This window comes from Phalacrocorax aristotelis, unplaced genomic scaffold, assembly GCF_949628215.1.
Source record: "Phalacrocorax aristotelis unplaced genomic scaffold, bGulAri2.1 scaffold_239, whole genome shotgun sequence".
Lineage (NCBI taxonomy): Eukaryota > Metazoa > Chordata > Aves > Suliformes > Phalacrocoracidae > Phalacrocorax > Phalacrocorax aristotelis.
The window spans coordinates 17269-42691 of record NW_027441265.1 but is presented as its reverse complement, the minus strand read 5'-3'; the positions used below and the strand labels follow the sequence as shown (position 1 = coordinate 42691).

The 25423-nt window shown below is 55.5% G+C and overlaps 1 gene segment (V, D, J or C); it reads right to left on the bottom strand.

Annotated features, from left to right (window-relative positions):
- Positions 1-2087: 2087 nt before the first annotated feature.
- Positions 2088-8678, bottom strand: LOC142051218 (Ig mu chain C region-like). The segment is given in 5 exon segments: positions 2088-2797; positions 4141-4458; positions 5056-5388; positions 5911-6207; positions 8666-8678. Coding segments are annotated over 5 exon segments (1347 nt in total).
- Positions 8679-25423: the final 16745 nt, after the last annotated feature.

The window sequence follows — 25423 nt, the reverse complement described above, 5'->3', positions numbered from 1 at the left end:
GGGGTCTTCACCCTTCTACAACAGTCACAGAACCTGGGAGAAACACCGAGATTTAATTAATCAGCCTTAATTCCTCGCCACCCCACCCCCCCCACCCCCCCGAGCCGCTCGCCCGCGCCGTTACCTTGAAGAGGGTGACGCCGGTGCTGTAGCAGAGGCTGAGGAGGAAGAGGACGACGAAGGTCACGGCGGTCCAGAGGTCGGTGGCGTCTTCCTCCGCCTCGGGTTGTGTCTCCTCGCCCACCGTCACCAGGATGCAATCTGGGGGGGGGAGAGGGGGGAGGGGGCGAGAGGAGGGCTTCAATGTGTGTGGGGGGGAGGGGTGGGACACCCCCCCCACGTCCCATCTCCCGAATCCCACCGTGAAAGTGAAGGGGGCCAAACCCCCCCCCCCCATTTTCACCCGTTTTTCACCCATTTTCCACCCAATCCGTATCCAAAACCCTGCCGCGAGCAAAGAGGCCCTAAGGAATTGTGGCGCTTGTAGCAAAAAAAGCCCTTTTTCCACCCATGTCCCACCCATTTTTCTACCCAATCCTCGCTAAAAACCTTCCGTGAGCAAAAAGGCCACGAGGCTTTTTAGTGCATGCAGCAAAAACCCCATTTCCCCCCATTTTCTACCCAATTCTGGCCCAAAAACCTCCTGCGAAGCAAAGGGACCGCAAGGATTTTTGCTGCAAGCCACAAAAATACCCATTTTCACCCGTTTTTAACCCAATCTCCATCCAAAAACCAGCTGCCAGCAAAGGGGCCGTGGGGGTTTTTGGTGCACGCAGCAGAAAATCCCATTTCCGCCCATTTTTCACCCATTTTCTACCCAATTCTTGACCAAAACCTTCCGGGAAAGCAATTGTGGTGCAGGATTTTTGCTGCATGCAGCAAAAAAAAAAAAAACCAATTCCACCCATTTTCTACCCGATTCTTGTCCAAAACCCTCCCACAAGCGAAGGGGTTATGAGGATTTTTGGTGCCTGCAGGGAAAAGTCCCAATTCCACCCTTTTTCCACCCAATTCTCGTCCAAAAACCTGCTCCAAGGCAAAGGGACCATGGGGATTTTTGGCACGTGCAGCAAAAAACCCCAATTCCACCCATTTTCCACCCAATTCTTGTCCTAAAACCTGCTCCAAGGCAAAGGGACCATGGCGGTTTTTGGCACACGTGGCAAAAAACCCCTTTTCCACCCAATTCTTGACCAAAACCATCTTGGAAAGGCAAAAGGGGGCAGGATTTTTGGTGCGTGCAGTAAAAACCCCATTTCCACCCATTTTCCACCCATTTTTCTACCCAATCCTTGTGAAAACCCTGTCGGGAGCAAAGTGGCCACGAGGATTTTTAGTGCAAGGAGGAAAAAAAACCCATTTCCACCCATTTTCCACCCAATTCTTGTCCAAAAACCTCCTGCAATGTAGGAGTTATGAGGAGTTTTGGTTTGTGTAGCCAAAAAAAATACCCATTTCCACCCGTTTTCCACCCAATTTTTGTTCAAAAACCTGCTCCAAGGCAAAGGGACCAGGAGAATTTTGGATGCCTGCAGCAAAAACCCCTTTTCCACCCATTTTCCACCCAATTCTTGTCTAAAACCTTCCCGTAAAGCAATTGTGTGCGGGATTTTTGGTGCGTGCAGTGAAAAAAAACCAAATCCACTCATTTTCCACCCAATTCTTGTGCAAAAACCTGCCGTAAAATGAAGGGACCGGGAGGATTTTTGGTGCGTGAACTAAAAAAACCCCATTTCCACCCAATCTTTGCCTTAAACTCTCCCACGAGCGAAAGGACGGCGAAGATTTTCAGCGCCTGCCAGCCGAAAGTCCTGTTTCCTCCCGTTTTTCACCCAAAACCCTCACAGAAATCACCCAAAACGATGGTGAAAACCCCGTTTTTTCCCTCTTTGGGCCTCACCGTTGGGCGAATTCGCTTGATTTTTAGGGCGAAACCCACATCTTTTTGGGGGTGGGGGTGAAAAATTTCCCATTTTTTTGAGGCGGGGCTTGATAAGGAAGGGGGCGTGGCTTCAAGGAGGCATCACCCACCCCCCCCCACGTCGTCCAATCGCGCCCTCCCACCGCCCTTGACGACGGACCTTATTTCCCCAGAAAAAAAGAAGAAAAACCTAAAAAAATAAGGAATTCTTGGTTTTTTCCCGCCTCGTTTCCTTCATCCCAACCTTAATTACAGCAAAGCCGGCGGGGGAAGGGCGATGGTTGAGGTGGGGGAGGGGTGGGAAAACACCCCTCCCCGGCCCAAGTGTGGCGTCGGCACGATACCGGGTTTGATTTACGGGGGGGGGGGGTGGGGGGTTGGGTTTTTTGGGTCTCATTTGGGTTTTTTTGTTTTTTGTTTTTTTTTTTGGTTTATTTGGATGCGGAATTACAGCCCCGCGCGCCTTCCCGCCTCCCCGCCCCGGCCGCGCTCAATAACAGGTGACGTCGGAATCGGCGAGGATGACCGAAACGTTGACGGCGGTGGGTTTACCCAAGCTTTTATCCAAACTCTTCTGCACGAAGTTCATGGGGATGCCCTCGTGGCCCACCACGCACGCGAAGGAGTCGCCACGTTGCCAGTCGGCCGCCGGCACGCTCAACATGCTGTAGGCGGAGAAAGCGCCGCCGTCTTCCTCCGGCCCAAAGATGGCGACGCTACTCGGCGGCACGGGACGATCCTGTTGGGTCCACGTCACCAGGACGTCGCGGGGGCGGAACCCCAAAACCAGGCAGGTCAAAGTAGCCGTTTCCTGACGGGCCAATTCCTCGGCCGGCGGCGGGAAGACGTAGACGGAAGGTGCCTTCACGGAGACGTCTGTGAAGGGGGTGAGGGGGGGGAAGGGGGCGCAAGAGAAGGTCAAGGGTGGTGGGAGGGATGCGGTTCGCCCAATGGGCTCGCTTCCTCCAGTGGGCTGGCCCTCCCACTAAGCTAGACCCTTCCAGTAGACTAGACCCTTCCAGTAGAACAGACCCTTCCAGTAGGCTAGACTCTTCCAGTAGGCTGACCTCTTCCAGTAGACTGACCTCTTCCAGTAGGCTAGACCCTTCCAGTAGGCTAGACTCTTCCAGTAGACTAGACTCTTCCAGTAGGCTAGACCTTTCCAGTAGGCTAGACCCTTCCAGTAGACTGACCTCTTCCAGTAGGCTAGACCCTTCCAGTAGGCTAGACTCTTCCAGTAGGCTGACCTCTTCCAGTAGGCTAGACCTTTCCAGTAGGCTAGACTCTTCCAGTAGACTAGACTCTTCCAGTAGGCTAGACTCTTCCAGTAGACTAGACTCTTCCAGTAGGCTGACCTCTTCCAGCAGGCTAGACCTTTCCAGTAGGCTAGACTCTTCCAGTAGACTAGACTCTTCCAGTAGGCTAGACCTTTCCAGTAGGATAGACTCTTCCAGTAGACTGGCTTCTTCCAGTTGACTACCTCTGTTGATTCTCCCAGTAGGCCAGACCCTTCCAGTAGACCCTCCCAGTTGACCCCTCCAATGGAGAAGACCCTTCCAGTGGACAAATTCCTTCCGGTAGGCCAGACCCTTCCAGTAGTCTAGCTCACTTGGCTCTCCCAGTAGGCTAGGCTCTTCCAGTAGGCCAGACCCTTCCACTAGGCCAGACCCTTCCAGGAGGCCAGACCCTTCCACTAGGCCAGACCCTTCCACTAGGCCAGACCCTTCCAGGAGGCCAGACCCTTCCAGGAGGCCAGACCCTTCCACTAGGCCAGACCCTTCCACTAGGCCAGACCCTTCCACTAGGCCAGACCCTTCCAGGAGGCCAGACCCTTCCACTAGGCCAGACCCTTCCAGGAGGCCAGACCCTTCCAGGAGGCCAGACCCTTCCACTAGGCCAGACCCTTCCACTAGGCCAGACCCTTCCAGGAGGCCAGACCCTTCCACTAGGCCAGACCCTTCCACTAGGCCAGACCCTTCCAGGAGGCCAGACCCTTCCACTAGGCCAGAACCTTCCAGTAGACCAGCCCAGCAGACTCGGCTTTTCCAGCCACCTCCTTCGACTTGCCCAAAACCGCTCTTATTTTCCAAAACCCTCCGCCGGTTCCCTTCTCGGTGGACGCCATGTTGGTGGGCGGGGTTTAAAGGGCGGGGAAAAGGAAAGGGGGTGGGGGGGTGTGGGATGGAAATGGGGCGGGATTAAAAGGGGCGGGCTCCTACCTATGTCTTTCTGAATGGATTTTGTGATGGGTTTGCCGAGTTCGGGGACCTGGACGGCGCAGGTGAACTTCTCGCCGGAATTCCACTCGTCGGCGCAGATCTTCAACGTGCTGGTGAGGCTGAAGAGCCCGTTGGGTAGTTTTTGGGGTTTCCCCAAGATGGCGTCCAAGGCTTTGCCTTGATCCCGGTTCCAGGTGAACTTCACGTCCTCGGTTGACTTCAGGTTGGTCGCCAGGCACGTGACGCTGCCGTTCTGGCTGAGGTAAAGGTCCTCCAAGGACGGGGGGAGGAGGGTGACGGTCACCGCCGGTTTAACATCTGGTTGGGGTCGGGAGGGGTCAAGGAAAGGGGGGGGAGGGGAGCGGCGTTGAGTGGGCGGATCTTGGCTTTCATCCGATTGGCCCCGGCCTCTCGCCCCCCCCCCCCCGTCAAAAACTCGAGTTTTTTTGGGGCGATTTCCGAGAAAATGTTCCGCCGCCCCCGTTTTTCTTTTAAAGGTTGTTGCGGGTTTTGGGGGGAAGGGGCTCAAAACATCCGTTTTCCTCTCAAAAATCGATCGGTTTCGCCCCAAAGCCACGCCCACCCACCCCACCCACCCCTCCCAGTGGTCACCGCCGACCGGGCGTGGCACCGCCTCCCCCGGCGCCATCACGGGGTGGGTTCACGGGAGGGTTAAGCCGGCGTTTAAACCTCCGCCCGCCCCTCCCTCCGTCCGCCTCAACCATCGAGCCACCTGATAGGTCCACCTCGACCGCCTCAACCCTTCCTCCCGCCCCCGCCCTCCTCCAACCAATCAACCGCCTGATTCTTTCCATCCCCGTCGCCCCGATCAACCCGACCGACGTCTCCGAAGCCACCCCGCCCCATCCTCTCCCACCGTCCAACCACGGCCTCCGATAAACCGCCCGCCCTCACCTGAGCAGAAAGTGCTGATGTTGGCGACCACCGCCTCCTTCAGCGTGGGATTGGTCACTTTGCAGGAGAACTCCGCCCCCGCCTCCCACGTCTCCTTGCTGACGTTGACCTGGCTCGTGAAGGCGGCCATGTTGTCGGACCACTGGTCGCAGGTGTAGACTTCCGGGTTGAGGTTGGCCACGTCGTGGTTGACCAACCACTGCACTTGGCTTTCGCCAGCCTTCCTCCCCTCGACCAGGCACAGCAGCAGGACCTTGTTCTCCTTCCGGTATTTGTTGGGGTCGCTCAGGAGCTTTACGGTCACAGGCTCAGGTTTACAGCACGAGTTGACACCTAGAAGTTGGCCGAGACGTCAGGGAAGGTTGGGAGCAACAGGGACCCGTCGCCGTCTCCGCCAAGACCTCATCAAGGCTTAGATCAAGGTTGGGATCAAGATCGACCCATCTCGGTGTCCACCAAGACCTCATCAAGGCTGGGATCAAGGATGAGACTAAGACCAACCTTTCTAGGTGTCCACCAAGACCTCACATAAGGCCGGGATCAAGGCTTGGAGCAATTCCAGCCCATCTGGGTGACCACCAAGAACCCAGATAAGGCCGGGATTAAGGCTGGGAGCAACACCAACCCATCTTGGTGTCCCCCTAGAACCCAGATAAACCAGGATCAAGGCTGGGAGCAGCACCAACCCATCTTGGTGACCCCCAAGAACCCAGATAAGCCAGGATCAAGGCTGGGAGCAGCACCAACCCATCTAGGAGTTGACCAAGACCTCAGATAAGCCAGGATCAAGGCTGGGACCAACGTCAGTCCGTCCCACAAAGCCAGGCTCGCCCCCTTCCCCGCCGCCTCTCTCACCTTTGATGCTGCCAGTGGCGGTTTTGCCGGTGGCGCTTTGGTAGGCCTTGCACTGGAAGGTCTCGCTATCCAAGCCTTCGGCGGGGGCGACGGTGATTTCTGAGCTGAGCTTATAGAGGCTGCTGCTGCTCGCTAAGGCCGGGAAGGTCTCGATGTCGCCGGGGACTTTGGAAACCCATGTGACGGTGACGGGTTGGGGGAAGAAATCGCTGACGAAGCAGCCGAGGGTGAGGTTGGCCTCGCAGCTGGCGCAGTCGCACGAGGCCAGCGGGTAGACGACGGGGTCGCTGGCCTTGACTGCAAAGAAACAGCTTAAATTTAATTCGGGGGGGGGGGGGGGGGGGGGGGGTTGGGGGGGTGATTCGGGGTCTCAGACACCCCCTTTACCCCCCGCCTTAGGACACCCTAAGCCGGGCTTTGGGGAAGCGGTCGCGCCGAAAGACGATGTGAAAGCGCCGGGGGAAAGGTCACCGCCAGAAGGGGAAGTAGGTCGGGGCGCGAGAATTTCCTCCTAGACGGGTTTCTCACCCCTAAACCGAGCCTAACCCCCCCCCCAAACTCCCCCCCCCCCCCGTGACGTCACGGCGGGGTGCACCCATATTCTGTGGGGATCCCCCCACCCCGCTCCCCAATTTTGGTGCGCGGTGACAGCTCTGCCGGTGAGTGGCTCTGCAAAGCCGGGGTTTAGGCTTAGTCCTAGTCCTGCGCGGCCCCCGCCAGCTTTTGGGGTCACCGCTGCTTTGGGGGGAGGGTGTCTCTTTTTTTTTGGGGGGGGGAAACGCTTTGGGGTCCTGAGGGGGTGCTGCTGGGGAGCTCTTGCAAGCCTAAGGCTGAGCATGGCTTAAACCTGGACTTCCTCGAAAACCTCGAGGCTGAGCATCAGGAGCAAAGCTTAAAGCTGGGCTTTCCTACACAGGCTTGAAACCAAGCATGGCTTGCAGAGCTCTGGGGTTTTCCTAGAGATTAAAGCTGAGCTTGGCTTGCACAGCTCAAAGCTTGGCTTTCCTACAGAAGATTAAAGCTGAGCTTGGCTTGCACAGCTCAAAGCTTGGCTTTCCTACAGAAGATTAAGGCTGAGCTTGGCTTGCACAGCTCAAAGCTGGGCTTTCCTACAGAAGATTAAGGCTGAGCTTGGCTTGCACAGCTCAAAGCTGGGCTTTCCTACAGAAGATTAAGGCTGAGCTTGGCTTGCACAGCTCAAAGCTGGGCTTTCCTACAGAAGATTAAAGCTGAGCTTGGCTTGCACAGCTCAAAGCTGGGCTTTCCTACAGAAGACTAAAGCTGAGCTTGGCTTGCACAGCTCAAAGCTGGGCTTTCCTACAGAAGATTAAAGCTGAGCTTGGCTTGCACAGCTCAAAGCTGGGCTTTCCTACAGAAGATTAAGGCTGAGCTTGGCTTGCACAGCTCAAAGCTGGGCTCTCCTACAGAAGATTAAAGCTGAGCTTGGCTTGCACAGCTCAAAGCTGGGCTCTCCTACAGAAGATTAAAGCTGAGCTTGGCTTGCACAGCTCAAAGCTTGGCTCTCCTACAGAAGATTAAAGCTGAGCTTGGCTTGCACAGCTCAAAGCTGGGCTTTCCTACAGAAGATTAAAGCTGAGCTTGGCTTGCACAGCTCAAAGCTGGGCTTTCCTACAGAAGATTAAGGCTGAGCTTGGCTTGCACAGCTCAAAGCTGGGCTTTCCTACAGAAGATTAAAGCTGAGCTTGGCTTGCACAGCTCAAAGCTGGGCTTTCCTACAGAAGATTAAAGCTGAGCTTGGCTTGCACAGCTCAAAGCTGGGCTCTCCTACAGAAGATTAAAGCTGAGCTTGGCTTGCACAGCTCAAAGCTGGGCTTTCCTACAGAAGATTAAGGCTGAGCTTTGCTCATGCAGCTCTAGGGCTCTCCAAGGGAAGATTAAGGCTGAGCTTGGCTTGCACAACTCAAAGCCGGGCTTTATTAGAAGAGCTTAAAGGTGAGCACCTCTTGCACAGCTCAAAGCTGAGCTTTCCTAGACAAGCTTGAAGCTAAGCACGGCTTGCACAGCTCTAGGGCTTTCCTAGAGAAGATTAAGGCTAAGCTGGGCTTGCACACCTCAAAGCTGGGCTTTCCTAGAAAAGCTTGAGATTGAGCATCATTTGCAGGGCTTAAAATTGAGCTTTCCAAGAACAGCTCGAAGCTGGGCTTTCCCAGACAAGCTCAAAGCTGAGCATGGCTTGCACAGCTCAAAGCTGGGCTTTCCCACAGAAGATCAAGGCTTGACATCGATACTACAGTTCTAGGCTGAGCTTTCAAAGATAATATTGAAGCTGAAGATCGATGACGCAGCTCTGAGCTGAGCTTTTCCAGGTAATATCAAAGCTGAGCATTGCTAGCATGGCTCTAAGCTAAGCTTTTCTAGATAATACCAAGGATGAGCATGGCTAGCACAGCGCTAAGCTGGGCTTTTCTAGGTAACATTGAAACTGAGTATCGATAACAGACCTTGAAGCTGAGCAGAGCTCCAATGACTAAAACCTGGCTTTCCTAGAAAAGCTCAAGCCTAAGCATGGCTGGCACAGCTCAAGGCTACATACGGCGGCACAGCTCTGAGCTGAGCTTTTCTAGATAATATCAAAGCTGCAAAGCTTAAAGCTGAGCACGGCTCAAACCCGGCTTTTCTAGAAAACCGCAAGCACGAGAAAGCTTTAGACACCTCTAAGCTGGGCTTTTGTAGGTAATGTTGCAGCTGAGCTTTGCTAACATGGCTCAGTGAGCTCGGGTTTCCTAGACAGTACCGAGGCTCGGCATCGCCAGCATATCTCTGAGCTGAGCTTTGCTAGATAATATCGAAACTGAGCACCGCTAGTACAGCACTGAGCTGAGATTTGCTAGATAATATCAAAGCTGAGCTTAGCTAGAGTAGCACAGGTCTGGGCTTTGCCAGATACCACTAATGTTGAGCAGTGCTAGCACAGCTCTAAGCTGAGCTTTTCTGGGTAATATCAACCCTGAGCAGTGCTAGCACAGCTCTGAGCTCAGCTTTGCTAGACAGTTCTAAAGCTAAGCATGGCCATCACAGCTTGATAAGCACGGCTGGTACAGCTCGACCCTGAGCACGGCTTGCATGGCTCTAAGCTTGGCTTTGCTAGGTACTATTGAAGATGAGCATCGTTAGCAGGGATCTAAGCTGGGCTTTGCTAGGTAATGCTGAAGGTCAAAGCTCAGCCTTGCTAGCACAGCTCTGAGCTGAGATTTCCTCGGCAGTCTGGGAGCTTAGAGCTGAGCTTTGCTAGCACAGTGCTGAGCTGAGCTTTCGTCGGCAGTCTGGGAGCTTAGAGCCGAGCTTTGCTAGCACAGCTCTGAGCTGAGCTTTCGTCGGCAGTCTGGGAGCTTAGAGCCGAGCTTTGCTAGCACAGCTCTGAGCTGAGCTTTCGTCGGCAGTCTGGGAGCTTAGAGCCGAGCTTTGCTAGCACAGCGCTGAGCTGAGCTTTCGTCGGCAGTCTGGGAGCTTAGAGCCGAGCTTTGCTAGCACAGCTCTGAGCTGAGCTTTCGTCGGCAGTCTGGGAGCTTAGAGCCGAGCTTTGCTAGCACAGTGCTGAGCTGAGCTTTCGTCGGCAGTCTGGGAGCTTAGAGCCGAGCTTTGCTAGCACAGCGCTGAGCTGAGCTTTCCTCGGCAGTCTGGGAGCTTAGAGCCGAGCTTTGCTAGCACAGTGCTGAGCTGAGCTTTCGTCGGCAGTCTGGGAGCTTAGACCTGAGCTTTGCTAGCACAGCTCTGAGCTGAGCTTTCCTCGGCAGTCTGGGAGCTTAGAGCCGAGCTTTGCTAGCACAGTGCTGAGCTGAGCTTTCCTCGGCAGTCTGGGAGCTTAGAGCCGAGCTTTGCTAGCACAGCTCTGAGCTGAGCTTTCCTCGGCAGTCTGGGAGCTTAGAGCTGAGCTTTGCTAGCACAGCTCTGAGCTGAGCTTTCGTCGGCAGTCTGGGAGCTTAGAGCCGAGCTTTGCTAGCACAGCTCTGAGCTGAGCTTTCCTCAGCAGTCTGGGAGCTTAGAGCCGAGCTTTGCTAGCACAGCTCTGAGCTGAGCTTTCCTCGGCAGTCTGGGAGCTTAGAGCCGAGCTTTGCTAGCACAGCTCTGAGCTGAGCTTTCGTCGGCAGTCTGGGAGCTTAGAGCCGAGCTTTGCTAGCACAGCTCTGAGCTGAGCTTTCCTCGGCAGTCTGGGAGCTTAGAGCCGAGCTTTGCTAGCACAGCTCTGAGCTGAGCTTTCCTCGGCAGTCTGGGAGCTTAGAGCTGAGCTTTGCTAGCACAGCTCTGAGCTGAGCTTTCGTCGGCAGTCTGGGAGCTTAGAGCCGAGCTTTGCTAGCACAGCGCTGAGCTGAGCTTTCGTCGGCAGTCTGGGAGCTTAGAGCCGAGCTTTGCTAGCACAGCTCTGAGCTGAGCTTTCCTCGGCAGTCTGGGAGCTTAGAGCCGAGCTTTGCTAGCACAGTGCTGAGCTGAGCTTTCCTCGGCAGTCTGGGAGCTTAGAGCCGAGCTTTGCTAGCACAGCGCTGAGCTGAGCTTTCCTCGGCAGTCTGGGAGCTTAGAGCCGAGCTTTGCTAGCACAGCTCTGAGCTGAGCTTTCGTCGGCAGTCTGGGAGCTTAGACCTGAGCTTTGCTAGCACAGCTCTGAGCTGAGCTTTCCTCGGCAGTCTGGGAGCTTAGAGCCGAGCTTTGCTAGCACAGTGCTGAGCTGAGCTTTCCTCGGCAGTCTGGGAGCTTAGAGCTGAGCTTTGCTAGCACAGCTCTGAGCTGAGCTTTCCTCGGCAGTCTGGGAGCTTAGAGCTGAGCTTTGCTAGCACAGCTCTGAGCTGAGCTTTCGTCGGCAGTCTGGGAGCTTAGAGCCGAGCTTTGCTAGCACAGCTCTGAGCTGAGCTTTCCTCAGCAGTCTGGGAGCTTAGAGCCGAGCTTTGCTAGCACAGCTCTGAGCTGAGCTTTCGTTGGCAGTCTGGGAGCTTAGAGCCGAGCTTTGCTAGCACAGCGCTGAGCTGAGCTTTCCTCGGCAGTCTGGGAGCTTAGAGCCGAGCTTTGCTAGCACAGCTCTGAGCTGAGCTTTCCTCGGCAGTCTGGGAGCTTAGAGCCGAGCTTTGCTAGCACAGCTCTGAGCTGAGCTTTCGTCGGCAGTCTGGGAGCTTAGAGCCGAGCTTTGCTAGCACAGCTCTGAGCTGAGCTTTCCTCGGCAGTCTGGGAGCTTAGAGCCGAGCTTTGCTAGCACAGCTCTGAGCTGAGCTTTCCTCGGCAGTCTGGGAGCTTAGAGCTGAGCTTTGCTAGCACAGCTCTGAGCTGAGCTTTCCTCGGCAGTCTGGGAGCTTAGAGCCGAGCTTTGCTAGCACAGCGCTGAGCTGAGCTTTCGTCGGCAGTCTGGGAGCTTAGAGCCGAGCTTTGCTAGCACAGTGCTGAGCTGAGCTTTCCTCGGCAGTCTGGGAGCTTAGAGCCGAGCTTTGCTAGCACAGCGCTGAGCTGAGCTTTCCTCGGCAGTCTGGGAGCTTAGAGCCGAGCTTTGCTAGCACAGTGCTGAGCTGAGCTTTCCTCGGCAGTCTGGGAGCTTAGAGCCGAGCTTTGCTAGCACAGCTCTGAGCTGAGCTTTCCTCGGCAGTCTGGGAGCTTAGAGCTGAGCTTTGCTAGCACAGCTCTGAGCTGAGCTTTCGTCGGCAGTCTGGGAGCTTAGAGCCGAGCTTTGCTAGCACAGCTCTGAGCTGAGCTTTCCTCGGCAGTCTGGGAGCTTAGAGCTGAGCTTTGCTAGCACAGCTCTGAGCTGAGCTTTCCTCGGCAGTCTGGGAGCTTAGAGCCGAGCTTTGCTAGCACAGCTCTGAGCTGAGCTTTCGTCGGCAGTCTGGGAGCTTAGAGCCGAGCTTTGCTAGCACAGCTCTGAGCTGAGCTTTCGTCGGCAGTCTGGGAGCTTAGAGCTGAGCTTTGCTAGCACAGCTCTGAGCTGAGCTTTCGTCGGCAGTCTGGGAGCTTAGAGCCGAGCTTTGCTAGCACAGCGCTGAGCTGAGCTTTCCTCGGCAGTCTGGGAGCTTAGAGCCGAGCTTTGCTAGCACAGCGCTGAGCTGAGCTTTCCTCGGCAGTCTGGGAGCTTAGAGCCGAGCTTTGCTAGCACAGCTCTGAGCTGAGCTTTCGTCGGCAGTCTGGGAGCTTAGAGCTGAGCTTTGCTAGCACAGCTCTGAGTTGAGCTTTCGTCGGCAGTCTGGGAGCTTAGAGCCGAGCTTTGCTAGCACAGCTCTGAGCTGAGCTTTCCTCGGCAGTCTGGGAGCTTAGAGCCGAGCTTTGCTAGCACAGCTCTGAGCTGAGCTTTCGTCGGCAGTCTGGGAGCTTAGAGCCGAGCTTTGCTAGCACAGCTCTGAGCTGAGCTTTCGTCGGCAGTCTGGGAGCTTAGAGCCGAGCTTTGCTAGCACAGCTCTGAGCTGAGCTTTCGTCGGCAGTCTGGGAGCTTAGAGCCGAGCTTTGCTAGCACAGCTCTGAGCTGAACTTTTCTGGGTAATATCAAACCTGAGCAGTGCTAGCACAGCTCTGAGCTCAGCTTTTCTAGACAGTTCTAAAGCTAAGCACGGCCATCACAGCTTGATAAGCACGGCATGTGCTTGCTAAGCCTGGCTGGCACAGCTTGAGGCCAACCACGCCTTGCATGGCTCTAAGCTGGGCTTTGCTAGACAAGATTGAAGCAGGGCATTGCTGGTAGAGGTCTAAGCTGGGCTTTCCAGGTAGTACTGGGGCTGAGCAAGCCTAGAACAGCTCGGTAAGCCTGGCTGGCACAGCTTGATACTGAAAGCGGCTTGTGTGGCTCTAAGCTGGGCTTTGCTAGACAAGATTGAAGCTGGGCATTGCTAGCAGGGCTCCGAGCTGGGCTTTGCTAGATAATATTGAGGCTGAGCGTGGCCTGCACAGCTCTGAGCTGGGCTTTGCTGGGTAATGTTAAGCTGAGCAGAGCTTGCACACCACTAGGCTGGCTTTCCTAGACAATACTCAAGCTGAGCATGGCTAACCAAGCCCTAAGTTGAGCTTTCTTGCTAAAAGTCAAAGCTTAAAGCTGAGCATGGCTAGCCAAGCTCTAAGCTGGGCTTTCCTAGGGAGTACTAAAGCTGAGCAATATTAGCACAGCTCACTGAGCTGAGCTTTCCTTGGTATTATGGAGGCCAAGCACGGCTCGATAAGCCTGGCTGGCACAGCTTGACACTGAGCACAGCTTAATGGCTTAGAGCTGGGCTTTGTTAGATATTACTGAAGCTGAGCTTTGCCTGCAAGACTCTAAGCTTGGCTTTGCTCAATAATATCAAAGCTCAAGACTGGTAATGGCTAGCATAGCTCTGGGCTGGGCTCTCCTAGGCAATACCAACGCTGAGCACTGTTAGCAGAGCCTAAGCTGGGCTTTCTTAGATAATATCAAAGCTGAGCATGGCTAGGACAGGTCTGAGCTGGGCTTTTCTAGCTAATAGAGACTCCGAGCATAGCAAGCAGAGCTCTAAGCTGGGCATTCCTTGGTAATATCAAAGCTGAGCATGGCTAGCCCAGCCCTAAGCTGGGCTTTCCTAGAAAATATCAACGCTCAAAGCTGAGCATGGCTAGGACAGGTCCAAACTCGGCTTTTCCAGATAATAGAGACGCCGAGCACGGCTGGCGGAGCTCTAAGCTGGGCTTTCCTACATAATAGTGAATCTCAGAGCTGGGCTTTGCTGGGTAATACTGAGGCTGAGAAAGGCTAGCATGGCTGCAAGGCTCAACACCGAGCACAGCTTGCATGGCTCAAGGCTGGGCTTTGCTAGGCAATACTGAAGCAGGGCGTGGCTAACGGCCCACACCTGAGCTTTGCTAGATAATACTGAACCTGCTAAGTGCTAGGACAGCTCTAAGCTGGGCTTTCCAAGGTAGTATCCAAGCTGAGCAGAGCTTGCACAGCTCTGAGCTGGGCTTTCGTCGGCAGTCTGGGAGCTTAGAGCTGAGCTTTGCTAGCACAGCGCTGAGCTGAGCTTTCGTCGGCAGTCTGGGAGCTTAGAGCCGAGCTTTGCTAGCACAGCGCTGAGCTGAGCTTTCGTCGGCAGTCTGGGAGCTTAGAGCCAAGCTTTGCTAGCACAGCTCTGAGCTGAGCTTTCGTCGGCAGTCTGGGAGCTTAGAGCCGAGCTTTGCTAGCACAGCTCTGAGCTGAGCTTTCGTCGGCAGTCTGGGAGCTTAGAGCCGAGCTTTGCTAGCACAGCGCTGAGCTGAGCTTTCCTCGGCAGTCTGGGAGCTTAGAGCCGAGCTTTGCTAGCACAGTGCTGAGCTGAGCTTTCCTCGGCAGTCTGGGAGCTTAGAGCCGAGCTTTGCTAGCACAGCTCTGAGCTGAGCTTTCGTCGGCAGTCTGGGAGCTTAGAGCCGAGCTTTGCTAGCACAGTGCTGAGCTGAGCTTTCGTCGGCAGTCTGGGAGCTTAGAGCCGAGCTTTGCTAGCACAGTGCTGAGCTGAGCTTTCATCGGCAGTCTGGGAGCTTAGAGCCGAGCTTTGCTAGCACAGCGCTGAGCTGAGCTTTCGTCGGCAGTCTGGGAGCTTAGAGCTGAGCTTTGCTAGCACAGTGCTGAGCTGAGCTTTCGTCGGCAGTCTGGGAGCTTAGAGCAGAGCTTTGCTAGCACAGCTCTGAGCTGAGCTTTCCTCGGCAGTCTGGGAGCTTAGAGCCGAGCTTTGCTAGCACAGTGAACTTTTCTGGGTAATATCAAACCTGAGCAGTGCTAGCACAGCTCTGAGCTCAGCTTTTCTAGACAGTTCTAAAGCTAAGCACGGCCATCACAGCTTGATAAGCACGGCATGTGCTTGCTAAGCCTGGCTGGCACAGCTTGAGGCCAACCACGCCTTGCATGGCTCTAAGCTGGGCTTTGCTAGACAAGATTGAAGCAGGGCATTGCTGGTAGAGGTCTAAGCTGGGCTTTCCAGGTAGTACTGGGGCTGAGCAAGCCTAGAACAGCTCGGTAAGCCTGGCTGGCACAGCTTGATACTGAAAGCGGCTTGTGTGGCTCTAAGCTGGGCTTTGCTAGACAAGATTGAAGCTGGGCATTGCTAGCAGGGCTCCGAGCTGGGCTTTGCTAGATAATATTGAGGCTGAGCGTGGCCTGCACAGCTCTGAGCTGGGCTTTGCTGGGTAATGTTAAGCTGAGCAGAGCTTGCACACCACTAGGCTGGCTTTCCTAGACAATACTCAAGCTGAGCATGGCTAACCAAGCCCTAAGTTGAGCTTTCTTGCTAAAAGTCAAAGCTTAAAGCTGAGCATGGCTAGCCAAGCTCTAAGCTGGGCTTTCCTAGGGAGTACTAAAGCTGAGCAATATTAGCACAGCTCACTGAGCTGAGCTTTCCTTGGTATTATGGAGGCCAAGCACGGCTCGATAAGCCTGGCTGGCACAGCTTGACGCTGAGCACAGCTTAATGGCTTAGAGCTGGGCTTTGTTAGATATTACTGAAGCTGAGCTTTGCCTGCAAGACTCTAAGCTTGGCTTTGCTCAATAATATCAAAGCTCAAGACTGGTAATGGCTAGCATAGCTCTGGGCTGGGCTCTCCTAGGCAATACCAACGCTGAGCACTGTTAGCAGAGCCTAAGCTGGGCTTTCTTAGATAATATCAAAGCTGAGCATGGCTAGGACAGGTCTGAGCTGGGCTTTTCTAGCTAATAGAGACTCCGAGCATAGCAAGCAGAGCTCTAAGCTGGGCATTCCTTGGTAATATCAAAGCTGAGCATGGCTAGCCCAGCCCTAAGCTGGGCTTTCCTAGAAAATATCAACGCTCAAAGCTGAGCATGGCTAGGACAGGTCCAAACTCGGCTTTTCCAGATAATAGAGACGCCGAGCACGGCTGGCAGAGCTCTAAGCTGGGCTTTCCTACATAATAGTGAATCTCAGAGCTGGGCTTTGCTGGGTAATACTGAGGCTGAGAAAGGCTAGCATGGCTGCAAGGCTCAACACCGAGCACAGCTTGCATGGCTCAAGGCTGGGCTTTGCTAGGCAATACTGAAGCAGGGCGTGGCTAACGGCCCACACCTGAGCTTTGCTAGATAATACTGAACCTGCTAAGTGCTAGGACAGCTCTAAGCTGGGCTTTCCAAGGTAGTATCCAAGCTGAGCAGAGCTTGCACAGCTCTGAGCTGGGCTTTCGTCGGCAGTCTGGGAGCTTAGAGCTGAGCTTTGCTAGCACAGCGCTGAGCTGAGCTTTCGTCGGCAGTCTGGGAGCTTAGAGCCGAGCTTTGCTAGCACAGCGCTGAGCTGAGCTTTCGTCGGCAGTCTGGGAGCTTAGAGCCAAGCTTTGCTAGCACAGCTCTGAGCTGAGCTTTCGTCGGCAGTCTGGGAGCTTAGAGCCGAGCTTTGCTAGCACAGCTCTGAGCTGAGCTTTCGTCGGCAGTCTGGGAGCTTAGAGCCGAGCTTTGCTAGCACAGCGCTGAGCTGAGCTTTCCTCGGCAGTCTGGGAGCTTAGAGCCGAGCTTTGCTAGCACAGCGCTGAGCTGAGCTTTCGTCGGCAGTCTGGGAGCTTAGAGCCGAGCTTTGCTAGCACAGCTCTGAGCTGAGCTTTCGTCGGCAGTCTGGGAGCTTAGAGCAGAGCTTTGCTAGCACAGTGCTGAGCTGAGCTTTCCTCGGCAGTCTGGGAGCTTAGAGCCGAGCTTTGCTAGCACAGCGCTGAGCTGAGCTTTCGTCGGCAGTCTGGGAGCTTAGAGCCGAGCTTTGCTAGCACAGCGCTGAGCTGAGCTTTCGTCGGCAGTCTGGGAGCTTAGAGCCGAGCTTTGCTAGCACAGCTCTGAGCTGAGCTTTCGTCGGCAGTCTGGGAGCTTAGAGCAGAGCTTTGCTAGCACAGCTCTGAGCTGAGCTTTCCTCGGCAGTCTGGGAGCTTAGAGCCGAGCTTTGCTAGCACAGTGCTGAGCTGAGCTTTCCTCGGCAGTCTGGGAGCTTAGAGCCGAGCTTTGCTAGCACAGTGCTGAGCTGAGCTTTCCTCGGCAGTCTGGGAGCTTAGAGCCGAGCTTTGCTAGCACAGCGCTGAGCTGAGATTTCCTCGGCAGTCTGGGAGCTTAGAGCCGAGCTTTGCTAGCACAGCTCTGAGCTGAGCTTTCGTCGGCAGTCTGGGAGCTTAGAGCTGAGCTTTGCTAGCACAGTGCTGAGCTGAGCTTTCGTCGGCAGTCTGGGAGCTTAGAGCCGAGCTTTGCTAGCACAGCGCTGAGCTGAGCTTTCCTCGGCAGTCTGGGAGCTTAGAGCCGAGCTTTGCTAGCACAGTGCTGAGCTGAGCTTTCCTCGGCAGTCTGGGAGCTTAGAGCCGAGCTTTGCTAGCACAGCGCTGAGCTGAGCTTTCGTCGGCAGTCTGGGAGCTTAGAGCCGAGCTTTGCTAGCACAGTGCTGAGCTGAGCTTTCCTCGGCAGTCTGGGAGCTTAGAGCCGAGCTTTGCTAGCACAGCGCTGAGCTGAGCTTTCCTCGGCAGTCTGGGAGCTTAGAGCCGAGCTTTGCTAGCACAGCGCTGAGCTGAGCTTTCGTCGGCAGTCTGGGAGCTTAGAGCCGAGCTTTGCTAGCACAGCTCTGAGCTGAGCTTTCGTCGGCAGTCTGGGAGCTTAGAGCCGAGCTTTGCTAGCACAGCTCTGAGCTGAGCTTTCGTCGGCAGTCTGGGAGCTTAGAGCCGAGCTTTGCTAGCACAGCTCTGAGCTGAGCTTTCGTCGGCAGTCTGGGAGCTTAGAGCCGAGCTTTGCTAGCACAGTGCTGAGCTGAGCTTTCCTCGGCAGTCTGGGAGCTTAGAGCCGAGCTTTGCTAGCACAGCTCTGAGCTGAGCTTTCCTCGGCAGTCTGGGAGCTTAGAGCCGAGCTTTGCTAGCACAGCTCTGAGCTGAGCTTTCCTCGGCAGTCTGGGAGCTTAGAGCCGAGCTTTGCTAGCACAGCTCTGAGCTGAGCTTTCCTCGGCAGTCTGGGAGCTTAGAGCCGAGCTTTGCTAGCACAGTGCTGAGCTGAGCTTTCGTCGGCAGTCTGGGAGCTTAGAGCTGAGCTTTGCTAGCACAGTGCTGAGCTGAGCTTTCCTCGGCAGTCTGGGAGCTTAGAGCTGAGCTTTGCTAGCACAGTGCTGAGCTGAGCTTTCCTCGGCAGTCTGGGAGCTTAGAGCCGAGCTTTGCTAGCACAGCGCTGAGCTGAGCTTTCGTCGGCAGTCTGGGAGCTTAGAGCCGAGCTTTGCTAGCACAGCTCTGAGCTGAGCTTTCCTCGGCAGTCTGGGAGCTTAGAGCCGAGCTTTGCTAGCACAGCGCTGAGCTGAGCTTTCGTCGGCAGTCTGGGAGCTTAGAGCCGAGCTTTGCTAGCACAGCTCGGAGCTGAGCTTTCCTCGGCAGTCTGGGAGCTTAGAGCTGAGCTTTGCTAGCACAGTGCTGAGCTGAGCTTTCCTCGGCAGTCTGGGAGCTTAGAGCCGAGCTTTGCTAGCACAGCTCTGAGCTGAGCTTTCGTCGGCAGTCTGGGAGCTTAGAGCCGAGCTTTGCTAGCACAGCGCTGAGCTGAGCTTTCGTCGGCAGTCTGGGAGCTTAGAGCCGAGCTTTGCTAGCACAGCTCTGAGCTGAGCTTTCCTCGGCAGTCTGGGAGCTTAGAGCAGAGCTTTGCTAGCACAGCTCTGAGCTGAGCTTTCCTCGGCAGTCTGGGAGCTTAGAGCAGAGCTTTGCTAGCACAGCTCTGAGCTGAGCTTTCGTCGGCAGTCTGGGAGCTTAGAGCCGAGCTTTGCTAGCACAGCTCTGAGCTGAGCTTTCCTCGGCAGTCTGGGAGCTTAGAGCCGAGCTTTGCTAGCACAGTGCTGAGCTGAGCTTTCGTCGGCAGTCTGGGAGCTTAGAGCCGAGCTTTGCTAGCACAGTGCTGAGCTGAGCTTTCGTCGGCAGTCTGGGAGCTTAGAGCCGAGCTTTGCTAGCACAGTGCTGAGCTGAGCTTTCGTCGGCAGTCTGGGAGCTTAGAGCCGAGCTTTGCTAGCACAGCGCTGAGCTGAGCTTTCCTCGGCAGTCTGGGAGCTTAGAGCCGAGCTTTGCTAGCACAGCTCTGAGCTGAGCTTTCCTCGGCAGTCTGGGAGCTTAGAGCCGAGCTTTGCTAGCACAGCTCTGAGCTGAGCTTTCCTCGGCAGTCTGGGAGCTTAGAGCCGAGCTTTGCTAGCACAGCTCTGAGCTGAGCTTTCCTCGGCAGTCTGGGAGCTTAGAGCCGAGCTTTGCTAGCACAGTGCTGAGCTGAGCTTTCCTCGGCAGTCTGGGAGCTTAGAGCTGAGCTTTGCTAGCACAGCGCTGAGCTGAGCTTTCCTCGGCAGTCTGGGAGCTTAGAGCCGAGCTTTGCTAGCACAGTGCTGAGCTGAGCTTTCCTCGGCAGTCTGGGAGCTTAGAGCCGAGCTTTGCTAGCACAGCGCTGAGCTGAGCTTTCGTCGGCAGTCTGGGAGCTTAGAGCCGAGCTTTGCTAGCACAGTGCTGAGCTGAGCTTTCGTCGGCAGTCTGGGAGCTTAGAGCCGAGCTTTGCTAGCACAGCTCGGAGCTGAGCTTTCCTCGGCAGTCTGGGAGCTTAGAGCCGAGCTTTGCTAGCACAGCGCTGAGCTGAGCTTTCCTCGGCAGTCTGGGAGCTTAGAGCCGAGCTTTGCTAGCACAGCTCTGAGCTGAGCTTTCCTCGGCAGTCTGGGAGCTTAGAGCCGAGCTTTGCTAGCACAGCGCTGAGCTGAGCTTTCCTCGGCAGTCTGGGAGCTTAGAGCCGAGCTTTGCTAGCACAGCGCTGAGCTGAGCTTTCCTCGGCAGTCTGGGAGCTTAGAGCCGAGCTTTGCTAGCACAGCTCTGAGCTGAGCTTTCCTCGGCAGTCTGGGAGCTTAGAGCCGAGCTTTGCTAGCACAGTGCTGAGCTGAGCTTTCGTCGGCAGTCTGGGAGCTTAGAGCCGAGCTTTGCTAGCACAGCTCTGAGCTGAGCTTTCCTCGGCAGTCTGGGAGCTTAGAGCTGAGCTTTGCTAGCACAGCGCTGAGCTGAGCTTTCCTCGGCAGTCTGGGAGCTTAGAGCCGAGCTTTGCTAGCACAGCTCTGAGCTGAGCTTTCGTCGGCAGTCTGGGAGCTTAGAGCCGAGCTTTGCTAGCACAGCGCTGAGCTGAGCTTTCGTCGGCAGTCTGGGAGCTTAGAGCCGAGCTTTGCTAGCACAGCTCTGAGCTGAGCTTTCGTCGGCAGTCTGGGAGCTTAGAGCTGAGCTTTGCTAGCACAGTGCTGAGCTGAGCTTTCCTCGGCAGTCTGGGAGCTTAGAGCAGAGCTTTGCTAGCACAGCTCTGAGCTGAGCTTTCGTCGGCAGTCTGGGAGCTTAGAGCTGAGCTTTGCTAGCACAGCGCTGAGCTGAGCTTTCGTCGGCAGTCTGGGAGCTTAGAGCCGAGCTTTGCTAGCACAGCGCTGAGCTGAGCTTTCGTCGGCAGTCTGGGAGCTTAGAGCCGAGCTTTGCTAGCACAGCTCTGAGCTGAGCTTTCCTCGGCAGTCTGGGAGCTTAGAGCCAATCTTTGCTAGCACAGCTCTGAGCTGAACTTTTCTGGGTAATATCAAACCTGAGCAGTGCTAGCACAGCTCTGAGCTCAGCTTTTCTAGACAGTTCTAAAGCTAAGCACGGCCATCACAGCTTGATAAGCACGGCATGTGCTTGCTAAGCCTGGCTGGCACAGCTTGAGGCCAACCACGCCTTGCATGGCTCTAAGCTGGGCTTTGCTAGACAAGATTGAAGCAGGGCATTGCTGGTAGAGGTCTAAGCTGGGCTTTCCAGGTAGTACTGGGGCTGAGCAAGCCTAGAACAGCTCGGTAAGCCTGGCTGGCACAGCTTGATACTGAAAGCGGCTTGTGTGGCTCTAAGCTGGGCTTTGCTAGACAAGATTGAAGCTGGGCATTGCTAGCAGGGCTCCGAGCTGGGCTTTGCTAGATAATATTGAGGCTGAGCGTGGCCTGCACAGCTCTGAGCTGGGCTTTGCTGGGTAATGTTAAGCTGAGCAGAGCTTGCACACCACTAGGCTGGCTTTCCTAGACAATACTCAAGCTGAGCATGGCTAACCAAGCCCTAAGTTGAGCTTTCTTGCTAAAAGTCAAAGCTTAAAGCTGAGCATGGCTAGCCAAGCTCTAAGCTGGGCTTTCCTAGGGAGTACTAAAGCTGAGCAATATTAGCACAGCTCACTGAGCTGAGCTTTCCTTGGTATTATGGAGGCCAAGCACGGCTCGATAAGCCTGGCTGGCACAGCTTGACGCTGAGCACAGCTTAATGGCTTAGAGCTGGGCTTTGTTAGATATTACTGAAGCTGAGCTTTGCCTGCAAGACTCTAAGCTTGGCTTTGCTCAATAATATCAAAGCTCAAGACTGGTAATGGCTAGCATAGCTCTGGGCTGGGCTCTCCTAGGCAATACCAACGCTGAGCACTGTTAGCAGAGCCTAAGCTGGGCTTTCTTAGATAATATCAAAGCTGAGCATGGCTAGGACAGGTCTGAGCTGGGCTTTTCTAGCTAATAGAGACTCCGAGCATAGCAAGCAGAGCTCTAAGCTGGGCATTCCTTGGTAATATCAAAGCTGAGCATGGCTAGCCCAGCCCTAAGCTGGGCTTTCCTAGAAAATATCAACGCTCAAAGCTGAGCATGGCTAGGACAGGTCCAAACTCGGCTTTTCCAGATAATAGAGACGCCAAGCACGGCTGGCAGAGCTCTAAGCTGGGCTTTCCTACATAATAGTGAATCTCAGAGCTGGGCTTTGCTGGGTAATACTGAGGCTGAGAAAGGCTAGCATGGCTGCAAGGCTCAACACCGAGCACAGCTTGCATGGCTCAAGGCTGGGCTTTGCTAGGCAATACTGAAGCAGGGCGTGGCTAACGGCCCACACCTGAGCTTTGCTAGATAATACTGAACCTGCTAAGTGCTAGGACAGCTCTAAGCTGGGCTTTCCAAGGTAGTATCCAAGCTGAGCAGAGCTTGCACAGCTCTGAGCTGGGCTTTCGTCGGCAGTCTGGGAGCTTAGAGCTGAGCTTTGCTAGCACAGCGCTGAGCTGAGCTTTCGTCGGCAGTCTGGGAGCTTAGAGCCGAGCTTTGCTAGCACAGCGCTGAGCTGAGCTTTCGTCGGCAGTCTGGGAGCTTAGAGCCAAGCTTTGCTAGCACAGCTCTGAGCTGAGCTTTCGTCGGCAGTCTGGGAGCTTAGAGCCGAGCTTTGCTAGCACAGCTCGGAGCTGAGCTTTCGTCGGCAGTCTGGGAGCTTAGAGCCGAGCTTTGCTAGCACAGCGCTGAGCTGAGCTTTCCTCGGCAGTCTGGGAGCTTAGAGCCGAGCTTTGCTAGCACAGCTCTGAGCTGAGCTTTCGTCGGCAGTCTGGGAGCTTAGAGCCGAGCTTTGCTAGCACAGCGCTGAGCTGAGCTTTCGTCGGCAGTCTGGGAGCTTAGAGCCGAGCTTTGCTAGCACAGCGCTGAGCTGAGCTTTCGTCGGCAGTCTGGGAGCTTAGAGCCGAGCTTTGCTAGCACAGTGCTGAGCTGAGCTTTCCTCGGCAGTCTGGGAGCTTAGAGCCGAGCTTTGCTAGCACAGTGCTGAGCTGAGCTTTCGTCGGCAGTCTGGGAGCTTAGAGCCGAGCTTTGCTAGCACAGCGCTGAGCTGAGCTTTCGTCGGCAGTCTGGGAGCTTAGAGCCGAGCTTTGCTAGCACAGCTCTGAGCTGAGCTTTCGTCGGCAGTCTGGGAGCTTAGAGCCGAGCTTTGCTAGCACAGCGCTGAGCTGAGCTTTCGTCGGCAGTCTGGGAGCTTAGAGCAGAGCTTTGCTAGCACAGCTCTGAGCTGAGCTTTCCTCGGCAGTCTGGGAGCTTAGAGCCGAGCTTTGCTAGCACAGTGCTGAGCTGAGCTTTCCTCGGCAGTCTGGGAGCTTAGAGCCGAGCTTTGCTAGCACAGTGCTGAGCTGAGCTTTCCTCGGCAGTCTGGGAGCTTAGAGCCGAGCTTTGCTAGCACAGCGCTGAGCTGAGATTTCCTCGGCAGTCTGGGAGCTTAGAGCTGAGCTTTGCTAGCACAGCTCTGAGCTGAGCTTTCGTCGGCAGTCTGGGAGCTTAGAGCTGAGCTTTGCTAGCACAGTGCTGAGCTGAGCTTTCGTCGGCAGTCTGGGAGCTTAGAGCCGAGCTTTGCTAGCACAGCGCTGAGCTGAGCTTTCCTCGGCAGTCTGGGAGCTTAGAGCCGAGCTTTGCTAGCACAGCTCTGAGCTGAGCTTTCCTCGGCAGTCTGGGAGCTTAGAGCCGAGCTTTGCTAGCACAGCTCTGAGCTGAGCTTTCCTCGGCAGTCTGGGAGCTTAGAGCCGAGCTTTGCTAGCACAGCGCTGAGCTGAGCTTTCGTCGGCAGTCTGGGAGCTTAGAGCCGAGCTTTGCTAGCACAGCGCTGAGCTGAGCTTTCCTCGGCAGTCTGGGAGCTTAGAGCCGAGCTTTGCTAGCACAGCGCTGAGCTGAGCTTTCCTCGGCAGTCTGGGAGCTTAGAGCCGAGCTTTGCTAGCACAGCGCTGAGCTGAGCTTTCGTCGGCAGTCTGGGAGCTTAGAGCCGAGCTTTGCTAGCACAGTGCTGAGCTGAGCTTTCCTCGGCAGTCTGGGAGCTTAGAGCCGAGCTTTGCTAGCACAGCGCTGAGCTGAGCTTTCCTCGGCAGTCTGGGAGCTTAGAGCCGAGCTTTGCTAGCACAGCGCTGAGCTGAGCTTTCGTCGGCAGTCTGGGAGCTTAGAGCCGAGCTTTGCTAGCACAGCTCTGAGCTGAGCTTTCGTCGGCAGTCTGGGAGCTTAGAGCCGAGCTTTGCTAGCACAGCTCTGAGCTGAGCTTTCGTCGGCAGTCTGGGAGCTTAGAGCCGAGCTTTGCTAGCACAGCTCTGAGCTGAGCTTTCGTCGGCAGTCTGGGAGCTTAGAGCCGAGCTTTGCTAGCACAGTGCTGAGCTGAGCTTTCCTCGGCAGTCTGGGAGCTTAGAGCCGAGCTTTGCTAGCACAGCTCTGAGCTGAGCTTTCCTCGGCAGTCTGGGAGCTTAGAGCCGAGCTTTGCTAGCACAGCTCTGAGCTGAGCTTTCCTCGGCAGTCTGGGAGCTTAGAGCCGAGCTTTGCTAGCACAGCTCTGAGCTGAGCTTTCCTCGGCAGTCTGGGAGCTTAGAGCCGAGCTTTGCTAGCACAGTGCTGAGCTGAGCTTTCGTCGGCAGTCTGGGAGCTTAGAGCTGAGCTTTGCTAGCACAGTGCTGAGCTGAGCTTTCCTCGGCAGTCTGGGAGCTTAGAGCTGAGCTTTGCTAGCACAGTGCTGAGCTGAGCTTTCCTCGGCAGTCTGGGAGCTTAGAGCCGAGCTTTGCTAGCACAGCGCTGAGCTGAGCTTTCGTCGGCAGTCTGGGAGCTTAGAGCCGAGCTTTGCTAGCACAGCTCTGAGCTGAGCTTTCCTCGGCAGTCTGGGAGCTTAGAGCCGAGCTTTGCTAGCACAGCGCTGAGCTGAGCTTTCGTCGGCAGTCTGGGAGCTTAGAGCCGAGCTTTGCTAGCACAGCTCGGAGCTGAGCTTTCCTCGGCAGTCTGGGAGCTTAGAGCTGAGCTTTGCTAGCACAGTGCTGAGCTGAGCTTTCCTCGGCAGTCTGGGAGCTTAGAGCCGAGCTTTGCTAGCACAGCGCTGAGCTGAGCTTTCGTCGGCAGTCTGGGAGCTTAGAGCCGAGCTTTGCTAGCACAGCGCTGAGCTGAGCTTTCGTCGGCAGTCTGGGAGCTTAGAGCCGAGCTTTGCTAGCACAGTGCTGAGCTGAGCTTTCCTCGGCAGTCTGGGAGCTTAGAGCAGAGCTTTGCTAGCACAGCTCTGAGCTGAGCTTTCCTCGGCAGTCTGGGAGCTTAGAGCAGAGCTTTGCTAGCACAGCTCTGAGCTGAGCTTTCCTCGGCAGTCTGGGAGCTTAGAGCCGAGCTTTGCTAGCACAGCTCTGAGCTGAGCTTTCCTCGGCAGTCTGGGAGCTTAGAGCCGAGCTTTGCTAGCACAGTGCTGAGCTGAGCTTTCGTCGGCAGTCTGGGAGCTTAGAGCCGAGCCTTGCTAGCACAGTGCTGAGCTGAGCTTTCGTCGGCAGTCTGGGAGCTTAGAGCTGAGCTTTGCTAGCACAGCGCTGAGCTGAGCTTTCCTCGGCAGTCTGGGAGCTTAGAGCCGAGCTTTGCTAGCACAGCTCTGAGCTGAGCTTTCCTCGGCAGTCTGGGAGCTTAGAGCCGAGCTTTGCTAGCACAGCTCTGAGCTGAGCTTTCCTCGGCAGTCTGGGAGCTTAGAGCCGAGCTTTGCTAGCACAGCTCTGAGCTGAGCTTTCCTCGGCAGTCTGGGAGCTTAGAGCCGAGCTTTGCTAGCACAGTGCTGAGCTGAGCTTTCCTCGGCAGTCTGGGAGCTTAGAGCTGAGCTTTGCTAGCACAGCGCTGAGCTGAGCTTTCCTCGGCAGTCTGGGAGCTTAGAGCCGAGCTTTGCTAGCACAGTGCTGAGCTGAGCTTTCCTCGGCAGTCTGGGAGCTTAGAGCCGAGCTTTGCTAGCACAGCGCTGAGCTGAGCTTTCGTCGGCAGTCTGGGAGCTTAGAGCTGAGCTTTGCTAGCACAGTGCTGAGCTGAGCTTTCGTCGGCAGTCTGGGAGC